Raw genomic sequence first — 12471 nt, forward strand, 5'->3', positions numbered from 1 at the left:
AAGTTCCTCATATAGGCCACTGTGGAGCTAAAATAGCAGGAAACTGGAAATTGAGATCTAGAGTTCAGAAGAGAGGCTGAGGCTGAAGTTTTAGGTTTGGGAGTCAACAGGGTATTTGGTAACAGTTGAGGCCACTGGAATGGATGAAACTGAACAGGGCACTGTCTATGTAGAATCAAAAGTGCCTAGCACAGAATTAAAGATAAATCAGGCTTTCTCATCCAACTTAAGCATATAATCTTAATCTTAATAAGGCTCAGGCAGAGCACCATTAAAAATAAGCAGAAGTTAATGTGAAGAGTAGATGATGATATATAAAAATTATCTGCAATCTGTAGGACAATTTTATTTTTTTGTGTGAGGAAGATCAGCCCTCAGCTAACATCCGCCAATCCTCCTCTTTTTTCTGCTGAGGAAGACTGGCCCTGGGTGAACATCTGTGCCCATCTTCCTCCACTTTATATGGGATGCCGCCACAGCATGGCTTGACAAGCGGTGCGTCGGTGCGCGCCCAGGATCTGAACCCGGGCCTCCAGCAGCGGAGCGCGCGCACTTAACTGCTATGCTACGGGGCTGGCCCCCTGTAGAACAATTTTAAATATGACTATTGTATCTCTGAACTTACTTAGAACACATTAATCTATTAGCTTGGAAAGACTGGTTTCTAAGTTTATTAAATAACAGATTAAGCAGGTTAGCGCCTCATCTGTGCTATCAGTATTCCCCTAAATGAAACAACCAGATATTTGGTGATCTACTTCCCACAATGTAAAGCCAATATAAATAAATTACTAAGCCAACTCATAAAAATACAACATGTACTTAATAAATGCAACTAATATCCAGAGATTGTCACTTAATCTGTGTCTTTGCACGTATGTGCTTGTGTGCCAGGCAGTTTTGTGTAATTTACTTAATTTTAATAATCCAAATTCATTATTGGGTCTGGAATTATTTCAACAGAAAGCAAATCAAAACTTCAGAAAAGAGTTCTAGGCCTTGCTACTTTCAGAGAGTGAATGAACCCGTCTAGAGTCTCTGAAATCCTCGTTTTTAAGAAGCACCCAGGTAATTATGACGCAGGGGGTTTAAGAACTATACTTTGAGAAATACTAGCTTATACCAGTTATACATTTTAACTAAGTCTTTTAAAAACATATTGAGAAATATTCATAGATTACAGAAAAATGTTTTCAATAACAGTGTTATATATGGGTTAAGTAGAAAATATATTTTCTTTATTCAAATCATGTTGACTTTCAGTATATTTTGAAATGACACACAAAGCCATAGCAAAGCTATATTTTTATTTCATCACATTCCACTCTAAATTCTTTACGATTTACCAAAAATAACTTTTTATAAAGCTTACTATTTTGTCTAATATTATACAGACTATCAATCTACACCTTTTTGTGTGTTTCTCTGAAAAATTAGAATAGCTTATGAGAATATTATATAAAACTAATTGGTATATTACACACCAAACATAAGTACAGATTCTGTACAATGTAATAATATACATATATATTACAAGAGACTAAATGCCTTGTTAAATGTAATAGTTTAAGAAATCTTTCATGGAAAAAATCTGCATCACAAACTGTGGTGGCTTAAGGATCAGCTGCTTTCCGCTCACGAATTTCTTTCAGTAGGCATTAATTGTCCATTTAGCTTCATTAACAGTTTTATCACGAGGCCAGCCTACAAAGTAAAATATATGTCAACAGTAAGTACGAAACATCTAAGAATGTGTAAATGACATACATGGCAGTGGGCAGTTCCCTATCTATTTGAAAAGTAACTTTCTTCTCTCAGGAGTCAACTTGTCAAGAATAGAGGGTATTTACTCAGGTTTTTGAAGGGATTTAAGAAGAACCTGCTGGGATGCAACTAGTGGCTCAGATAGGATACTGGTCAAGAAGAGGGAAGGACTACCTAATACCTTGATAGAAGAGATAGGGAATACTGACCAGAAGTAAAGGAAATAGAGGAAAAAACAGTTTCACTGTTATAAGACTGAAATAAATTATTCAGATAATTTCTAAAGTTTCTGGCTTTGTTTGCTTAGGAAAGGCCTGTCTTTTTTTCCTTGGTCTTAACTATTTTAATTTCACCTACTATTAGAGGTTTTCCTTGAAGTAAACTGGATTGTCATTTTTTTTAAAAAAGCAATAACTTTACTAATACAGTACTTCATTATTAGAAGTACAGAATAATTGATAAGTACTTACCTGTTTTGTGTGTACTATAAAGCTCATTTTATTTTCCATACTATGGATCTGAAAGCATGTATCAGCATCTCCCAATTGCCACATAAAACAACCATACTTAAGGCTGATGAGTAGAGCCTGCAACATAATTAGAAATCGTTTTATTGAAATATATATTAATTATATTATATAGCCAGGTCTAAATATAATAATTTTACCTAGTCAGGTCTAAACATAATAATTTTGAATGTTAGAATAAAACCTATTCAAAGCGCCCACACTAACCTCACATAACCTGTAGTACAGAGCCACATACGTGGTAGACTCTCAGGAGACTGCTTTGAGCAATGATATTCTTTGTTATCAGATTGACAAAAATTTTCAAAGATGCCCATTCTATGGTGTGTATTTGTATGTAGATATACACACACATAAATATTATTCAGCCATGAGAAATAAGGGAATCCTGCCATTTGTGACAACATGGATGGCCCTTGAGGGAACTATGCTAAGTGAAATAAGTCAGACAAAGAAAGGCGAATACCGCAGGACATTACTTATATGTGGAATCTTTTTAAGCCAAACTCATAGAAACAGAGAGTAGAAAGGTGGTTATCAGGGGCTGGAGGGTGGGGGAAATCAAGGAAATGCTGGTCAAAGAGTACAAACTTTCAGCTATAAGAAGAATAAGTTCTGGGAATCTAATGTACAGCATGATGATTATAGTTAATAATACTGTATTATATATTTGAAAGTTGCTAAGAGAGTAGATCTTAAACGATCTCACTACAAAAAAGAAATGGTAATTATGTGAGGTGATGGAGGTATTAGTTAATGCCATGGTGATAATCATTTTGCAATATATGTGTATCCAATCAACACGCTGTACATTTTAAACTTACACAATGTTATATGTCAACTATATTTCAGTTAAAGCTGGGGGAAAAAAATGATGCCCATTCTATCAGTGACTTTCAAGAAAATTAAATTTACTACAAGTTTTTACTTTCTGCATGTTAAAAACAGTTCCATTTACTTTTATTTAATACCTTTTGAATATTCACATAGTACTTTCAGATCTGAAATTTATGTAATAGGGGTAACACACTGACTTAGGCAATTTCATTTCACTGAAAATAAGTACCCTGATATATTTATTGTAAAAATAAGCATAATTTAAAAAATTAATAATATACTCTTCATAAATTCAACAGAACTATTTAAAAAACAATGTTAGAGTAACCTATTCCTATACTTTCCTAACATAATGGTATATTTAAGTAGGCATTCAATATATCCTTTTTTGCTTTTTTTTTCGTGAGGAAGATTGGCCCTGAGCGAACATCTATTGTCAATCTTCTTCTTTTTGCTTGAGGAAGATTGTCCCTGAGCTAACATCTGTGCCAATCTTCCTCTATTTTGTATGTGGGACGCTGCCACAGCATGGCTTGATGAGCGGTGTATAGGTCTGTGCTTGGAATCTGAACCCACGAACCCCGGGCTGCTGAAGTGGAGTGCACAAACCCAACCACTATGCTACCAGGCGGGCCCCCGATATATCCTTTTGATTATTTTTTTAAATAATTCTCTCCTAGCAGTAACTTGCATTTTCTTGCCCTAAAAATAAATTTTTTATATATACATATACAAAGAAAGTGTTCATGCGATCCTTTAAAATATGTATGTTTAGAAACATTAGCTTTCTATGACTAGCAGTTCTTAACACACTGATTGTAAATAAACTAAGGACATGCAAAAAAGATAATGGCTTAGGGCATTTTAAAGTGAGGTTCTATAAATGAAACACAGTATAATTAATTTACATGAATGTATATCATGTGTAATGGGAACCAATAATGTCTTGTTTAAAAATAGCTATCTACATTTATGTTGTAAAATATAACTTTATAGATAGGATATGGTAAAGAGCTACTTACCAAGGTACACACTGAAACACTGAGTCAAGATATCATAATACCTTAAACTGCCTAGGTTTTGGATCAGTCACTTGAAATTTATTTAATCAAGAGGCAAGAAACAGTCCATTAATATGGCCTCAAAACAGTTTAATATACAGAAAAAAAATACATCTGTAGTATAGCAACTCGTCAATTACACAGAGGTCAAATTACCCACAAAAGTACTAAGGCCATGAGTTAAAAAACAAAGATTTTGTTGTTAAAGGACAATATGCAGGGAGGAAGGAATTCTTGACAAATCCACAATAATGAAAACAGCTGAATGGACTTGAAAAGCGAAAGAGTTCACTTGGTGGTTTTGAGAGATCAGTCTGCTCCAAAAGGAAAAGGCAGCTCTCATTAGAAGGTAAAACCTACAAAGGGCAAGGTGCTTAATGAGGGAAGTCAAAAAGCACAAGAGAAACGGCCAAGATAGTTGAAAGCAGAAAAAGGAAAACCAGAGTCAAAAGCAGCATATAGCCAACCAGGACAGATAGGAGAAATAGTGATGTCAAGAAGTGATCATTCAAACACCACATCTGACTGGGCAAGAGAAACAATAGAAAAAATAAACAAATGGGACTACATCAAACTAAAGAGCTTCTGCACAGCAAAGGAAACCATCAACAAAATGAAAAGACAATCTAACAATTGGGAGAAGATATTTGCAAACCATACTTCTGATAAGGGCTTAATCTCCAAAATATATAAAGAACTCATGCATCTCAACAACAAAAAAACTAACAACCCAATTAAAAAATGGGCAAAAGACCTGAACAGACATTTCTCCAAAGAAGATATATAGATGGCCAACAGACACAGGAAAAGATGTTCAAAATCACTAACTATCAGGGAAATGCAAATCAAAACTACAATGAGATATCACCTCACGCCCGTCAGAATGGCTATAATTAACAAGACAGGAAACAACATGTGTTGGAGAGGATGTGGAGAGAAGGGAACTCTCATACACTGCTGGTGGGAGTGCAAACTGGTGCAGCCACTATGGAAAAAGTATGGAGATTCCTCAAAAAATCAAGGATAGAACTACCATATGATCCAGCTATTCCACTGTTGGGTATTTATCCAAAGAACTTGAAAACACCAATTTGCAAAGGTACATGCACCCCTGTGTCCATTGCAGCGTTATTCACAATAGCCAAGACCTGGAAGCGACCTAAGTGCCCATCAAGGGACGAATGGATAAAGAAGCTGTGGTATATATACACAATGGAATACTACTCAGCCATAAGAAACGATGAAATCCAGCCATTTGTGACAACGTGGATGGACATTGAGGGTATAATGCAAAGTGAAATAAGTCAGAGGGAGAAGGTCAAATACCGTATGATTTCCTTCATTAAGTAGTAGAAAACAACAACAATAAACAAACACATAGAGACAGAGATTGGATTGGTGGTTACCAGAGGGGAAGGGGGGAGGGAGGAGGGTGAAAGGGATAATTCGGTACATGTGTGTGGTGATGGGTTGTAATTAGTATTTTGGTGGTGAACATGATATAATCTATGCAGAAATAGAAGTACAATGATGTACACCTGAAATTTTTACAGTGTTATAAACCAATGTTACTGCAATAAACAAAAAATTAAAAAAAAAAAAAAAAGAAGTGATCATGAAGAATGGCACAATGTGGGTATTTAAATAACCAGTTTTATTTCAGAAGGGCATTATGGTCAACATAAATTGACATCAGCAGAGGGTAATCTATTGCCTAGATGTGGCAGTGGTACCTTAAGGTAGAAGATATATCAACAAGTACAGTTCAGTTATGAAGACTGCAATACTTTCACTACAGTAAAACAATGAACCACAACAGTGCATTTATCTAGTCAGTAGTGTCTACATTGCGTGTAAGGAGAACAGACAAGCCTCTGAGGAGCATATGAAATGGGCTGAGCTATGTTTTCTGATGGGCAATTTTCATTATTTCAAAGAGAAACGTGCCAGCCTGGTGGTGTAGTGGTTAAGATCGCACGCTCCGCTTCAGCCGCCTGGGATTTGTGAGTTTGGATCCCGGGCGAGGACCTATACCTCGCTCATCAAGCCATGCTGTGAGCCATCCCACATACAAAATAGAGGAAGACTGGCACAGATGTAGCTTAAAGGACAATCTTCCTCAAGCAAAAAGAGGAATACCCGGGGGGCCAGCCCGGTGGTGTGGCGGCTGTGTTTGCACGCTCTGCTTCGGTGGCCCGGGGTTCGCCGGTTCGGATCCTGGGCGCAGACCTGCGCACCGTTCATCAAGCCATGCTGTGGCAGTGTCCCACATAGAGCAACTAGAAGGATGTACAACTATGACATACAACTATCTACTGGGGCTTTGGGGAGAAAAAAGGAAAAAAGGAGGAAGATTGGCAACAGATGTTAGCTCAGGGCCAATCTTCCTCAAAAACAAAAAAACAAAAAAAACAAAAACGGGCAAATGCCTAAAAGCACAGAGAAGTAAACAAAAACCACTGTTGAGTGAATGACCGTGCATCTGGTGCACGTCCTTCTTAAAAAAAAAGGGGGGAGGGAGATTGGCAACAGATGTTAGCTCAGGGCCAATCTTCCTCACCAAAAAAAAAAAAAGAGAGAGAGAGAGAAACAAAATATAGAAGGTAGAAGCAACTGAAATAAAAAAAACCCCGCTGTATTCTATAGCTTTACCTGAGAATTAATCTCTGAGGCTAATTTATCCCATGTAGAGTTTTAAATGCAAATGAAGGTATTTTTGCAGATGAAGATGTTTATTTAAACAAGCTTGTCAAATTCAACCCTAGCAGATCTTGGTGAATCTAAGACAACTGAGGACAAGCTGATTGTTCCCATCATTGATGATCAGAAAATGTAATCATCTTAGAGCTTTTCATAGAGCATTTCATAGCCATAAATTTACCAGTGGCATACAAAACACAAGGTAATGATTATATGGACAAAAACCATCATCACCCTTGGGTTCAATCACCTTTTTATATACCCAACGACAGCATTTTTATTTCTATTTCTAGAAATTGAACATCTTATCCTGAAAAAGCAGACCATTAACTAATAATATTGTTATCATCCTCTACCTATTATTGCTATCTCACTTACTCAATTCCTGGACCAGAATGTTATTCATAATATTAAATGTTGTAAGATATTGCTGAACCACCATTTGAATACTATATAAAACTTTATTGTTGCCTAAACTTGGAATGCTACCAAAAGCCAAACATAAAGTACAGTTTAGAAAAAGGGCTCAGTGTTACACCCACAGCAACACCATTCAGTTCAATGAAGAAGGATTTGTAGATATTGGTATAAAATGCTCTGAAATAACAGAGGAAAAATTTCTTGAAATGTGAGGGGAATTTCTCTTTCATTTCCTTTAACAAACTTAGTACAATAGAAATATTAAAGTGTTTATAAGCTAATAAGAAGCAGCCTATCTTGTGTGAGTAAAATAGTTTAAATAGAAAGCAATAAGAAAATGACCCAAAGCAAGCTGACATCAGAAAGTTCAAAAAATCAAGTTCCTCAGGGCGAGCCCTGTGGCCTAGTGGTTAATTCAGCGCACTCCGCTTCGGTGGCCTGGGGTCAGTTTCTGGGTGCAGACCTACACTACTCGTCGGTGGCCATGCTGTGGTGGTGACCCACAAATAAAATACAGGAAGACTGGCACAGATGTTAGCTCAGGGTGAATCTTCCTCAAGCAAAAAAAGGAAGATTGGCAACAGATTTTAGCTCAGGGCCAATCTTCCTGAGCAAAAAAACCCCAAAAAAAACAAAAACAAAATAAAACAAAACCAAGTTCCAAGGCAATTACTTAAGTCAGTCCCTATTCAGCCCTATGTCCCTATATATTCTCTATCTCCATTCACAGGCCTATCTAACAGCATGGTAAAATAACTGTTGCCCATAAGGATGATCCTGAATTATCATGAAAGGACTAACCTACAATTGGGATACTTTCACAAAGACCTCTAAAAATGATGAAAATAAAAATTAGGCTTATGATGAAATTTCCTAATCTAAAATGCCTTTTTAAAATGCATAAGCTTAGTTAGTACTTTAACTGATTTGGGAAATGGTCTATTCTTGACAAATCTGAATAAACAAAAAAGATTTGATTTTTATTAGCTTCCTATTACTAACTAGAAAGTTGTTCATCCTGTGAAATGTGTTAAATATGCTAAAAATAATTGATAACCCCATATTTTATATTATAGCAACTTTGATTAGAAAAAGGAGCACAATACAGTAACAAGCCTCTGATTCAAAAGCTCTGAAGTGTTCTAATGGGTAGTCACAATCCCTTCCACACTTCATCCTGCCCCACAAAAATTAGTTCTTACAAAAAAATTAGTTCTTACAACTAATTCTAATTTTCAAAATGAAGCTTTTGTGTCAGCTATTAGACTTTCCTTTTATTAATTTGTATTTTTTCATTTAAATCTAATGGAGTTTTAAAATAGGTAATATAATCACAGTTAAAAATTTTTTTAAGTTGCAAAATGGTATATATGAAAAGTCTCCTTCCTACTCTTATTCCCAGTTACCTAGTTCCCTTCTCTAAAGGCTTCAAGATACTTTTTATGCATACACAAGCGATAGCCATTTATGTAAACATAGTCTTCACTTCCCCCTATTTTTTTTTTTTTTTTAAAGATTTTATTTATTTAATTTTTTCCCCCCAAAGCCCCAGTAGATAGTTGTATGTCATAGCTGCACATCCTTCTAGTTGCTGTATGTGGGACTCGGCCTCAGGATGGACGGAGAAGTGGTGCCTCTATGCGCACCCGGGATCCGAACCCGGGCCACCAGCATTGCAGTGCGCGCACTTAACCACCAAGCCACAGGGCCGGCCCTCCCCCTATTTTTTTAATTGAGGTATAATTAACACGTAACATTACATTAGTTTCAGGTGTACAACATAAGGATTCAATATTTGTATATACTGCAAAATGATCACCACAATAAGTCTAGTTAACATCCGTCACCATACATAATTAAGAAATTTTTTTGTGTGATGAAGAGTTGTAAGATCTACTCTCTTAGCAACCTTCAAATATGCAATACAGTATTATTAACTAAAGTCATGACACTGTATATTACATCCCCATGACTTATTTATTTTACAACTGAAGTTTGTACCTTTTGACTCCTTTCACCCATTTTGCCCACCCTCTACCCCCTGCCTCTGGCAGCCACCAATCTGTTCTCAGTATCTATGAGCTTAGCTTTTTTCTTTCTTTTTTTTTTTTTTAATCTTATTTAATTAATTAATTTATTTTTTGTGAGGAAGATTACCCCTGAGCTAACATCCGATGCCAATCCTCCTCTTTTTTTTTCTGAGGAAGATTGGCCCCGGGCTAACAACCGTGCTCATCTTCCTCTACTTTATATGGGATGCCGCCACAGCATGGCTTGACAAGCAGTGCATCGGCGCATGCCCGGGATCCGAACCCGCAAACCCCAGGCTGCTGAAGTGGAGCACGCGCACTTAACTGCTATGCCACCAGGCCAGCCCCTTTCTTTTTCTTTTTTTTTTTAAGATTCCACATATATGTGAGATCATGTGATATTTGTCTTTCTCAGTCTGACTTATGTTACTTAGCATAATGTGCTCAAGGTCTATTCTTGTCGCAAACAGCAAAACTTCCTTCTTTTTTTGTGGCTGAATAATATTCCATTGCATATATATACCAGTTTTCTTTATCTGTTCATCCTTTGATGGACACTTACATTGTTTCCATATCTTGGCTATTGTAAATACTGCAATGATCATAGTGGTGCATATATCTTTTTGAGTTAGTGTTTTTGTTTTCTTTGGATAACTTCCCTCCATTTTTACATAAATAGTAACATGTTACATATGGTTCAGCACCTTGCTTTTTCACTACATGTATCTTGGAGATCATTCTACACAAAAATATTCTTTATTCTTTTGTATGGCTGCAAGGTATTTCAATGTGGAAATGTACTATAATTAATATGTTAACCCCCTACTGATAATTACTTATTTTTTGCCCTCTATCCTTTGCTATTATAAATGAAATTACAATGAATACTTTGTATATATGACATTTCTAGATTTTTCATGTAGGCTGGTACTATTATTTTAGATATTATATAATATGACTGGTCAAAAACAGCTGAAAAGCTGAAAATCTACCTTAGTTTCCATGTTGAGGAGATGAAGTCCTTTTATATTCACTCCTACGTACACAGGGATGACTTTATGATTGCTGGGGCTTGCCTTTGTAAATATCTGTCCTGTGAAAAAAGCTGCTCCATATGTAGGAATTTCCCAACAATTCTGTAAGAACATGCGCTGAAGGTGATGCATTTCTTTACTGACACCTTCACTTGTACTAAGATTCTAAAAACAAAGTAAAATAGAGACGTGAAAGAAGAACATACCTTTGACAATCCAAAGAGGTCAATTAAGCAGTTTCTAATATCAAGGCTGCCCCCAAAGAAGAATAAAATTGTGTGACATTATCCCAAGAGCGATTTTTGAGATCTTATATTAAGTGCCTCTTGGACAAAGATAGTGTATTATTTCATGTTTTTTTAATCTCTAGCCCTTACCACAGTATCCAGCACATAGAAGGTATTCGGCAAAAGATTCTACATTATTAAAAATAAAAATATCTTGCTACTTTCAGGCATGTGAACTAGAATATCTATTTTTAATTTCAAGACTATATATTTAATGTACCTATGTTTAAAATATTAATAATACTAACAAAATTTCAACTAGGCTATAAGATGTCTTTTTATTTCTATCGAACAGCTTACCTTGTATTCATGAAGTATTCGGTTTGTCCAGTGAGGTGCCTTACTTTTCAATTTGGTAATAGGTACAATAGATTTTAGATTTTCTTCACTGTAAGAAAATATGCCAACATTTTTTAAATAAATCATCTTTAGTAGCTAAAGTAATATATCATTTAGACACAAATGACTTTAAGGTAACATGATTTTTGAGCTGAAAAATACTGTTGTAAAATATCAGAAGACTCTAAAAATTTAAAGCAAAAAGCCACAATGCTAACATTGCTTAATTTAGAGAAATGTTTCTTCTTTCAATAATCACAAAATATTTTTGAAAATTGAAAACCACAATAAACAAACTTTAGATGTGCTAAAACAGTGTTTTCTTTCAAATTAAAACATGAAACTAGTTTTTGTGGTGGGATTCTTAAATGCATCTGACTTACAAATAACATTTTTCTACTAATTCAAGTCAGGTTTTAGTGAACTTATTTAAACAAATAGTTTAAGAAAGATAAATTTTAAAAGTATAAGGTATGTCAAACTAGAGTCAAAATATAAGAAAAATAACTTTGGAGAGAGTATAACATAAAGAACGCTTTACCATAGTTGTTTTTTTTCCTCATTCCATGCCTTGTATTATTTAATTCCAAACCAATGTATAAATATTTCTTAACATAATATTTCTAAACTTTCTTGGTTAAACGAAATCTTGAGCATAGAACAAGACCACACATTGTATTAAATACTTACTTTAGGAAACCTTGCTTGTGTTTCTTACTCTCATAATTTCCATAAACTATTTGCAACAGTAGACTTGCCAATGTTATTAGTTTGGCATCAGGAGCTGTATAAAAGCCCTTCAATAAATTATATCTGGCTTCATCAAAGAGAATAAGAATAGCTAGTGGGTCTTCGATCTTAAAAGAAAAAGTACAATTTGGTTATTCGGCTACAATTTCTGTTACAAATGTACAACTTGTCACTAACACGGAAAAGCAAAAGGTACATATTTATATATAAATGAGCTATCATTGTTTTAGAGCAGGGATTGACAAATTTTTCTATTAAGCGGGTCAGAGAGTAATATTTTAAGCTCTATGAGCCATATAGTCTCTGTTACAACTACTCTACTCTGGTATTGTAGCACAAAAGCAGCCACAGACAACACATCCACAAATGGGTGTGACGGTGTTCCACTAAAACTTTATATACGGACACTGAAACTTGAATTTCATAAAATTTTAGTGACATGAAATATTGTTCTTTTGAATTTTTTCAACTATTAATAGCTTGCAAGATATACAAAAATAGGCAGCAGGTCAGATATGGCAATAGGCCATGGTTTGCTAACCTCTGATTTACAGTTCTAATAAAATTATCATCAGTTTATGGATATGGATAATTTCTAGGGCAATTTTACCTAAATTCTTTATATTCCTCAAACATTTTTCTATTATCTATGCTTCATGCAATATAGTAGTGAACCTCAAAGAAGATAAAAGGAAGTATGTCAATTCGCAGAGGGGTACATG

General features: G+C 35.3%; 1 protein-coding gene across 4 annotated transcripts in view; it reads right to left on the reverse strand.

Annotated features, from left to right (window-relative positions):
• Nucleotides 1-1233: 1233 nt before the first annotated feature.
• Nucleotides 1234-12471, reverse strand: part of KRIT1 (KRIT1 ankyrin repeat containing) — a 38028-nt gene continuing 26790 nt past the window's right edge. For all 4 annotated transcript variants that reach the window (XM_087419683.1, XM_087419753.1, XM_014788162.2 and 1 more), the window contains 5 exons: nt 11690-11856; nt 10961-11048; nt 10332-10538; nt 2235-2351; nt 1234-1704 (listed from right to left, as the gene is read on the reverse strand). In XM_087419683.1, the coding sequence (XP_087275809.1) occupies nt 1636-1704; nt 2235-2351; nt 10332-10538; nt 10961-11048; nt 11690-11856 (648 nt within the window). In that variant the 3' untranslated portion in view covers nt 1234-1635. The remainder of the gene's footprint in view (nt 1705-2234; nt 2352-10331; nt 10539-10960; nt 11049-11689; nt 11857-12471) is intronic.

The sequence above is a fragment of the Ceratotherium simum genome, chromosome 1 (genome assembly GCF_057802395.1).
Source record: "Ceratotherium simum simum isolate JZ-2026a chromosome 1, ASM5780239v1, whole genome shotgun sequence".
NCBI lineage: Eukaryota > Metazoa > Chordata > Mammalia > Perissodactyla > Rhinocerotidae > Ceratotherium > Ceratotherium simum.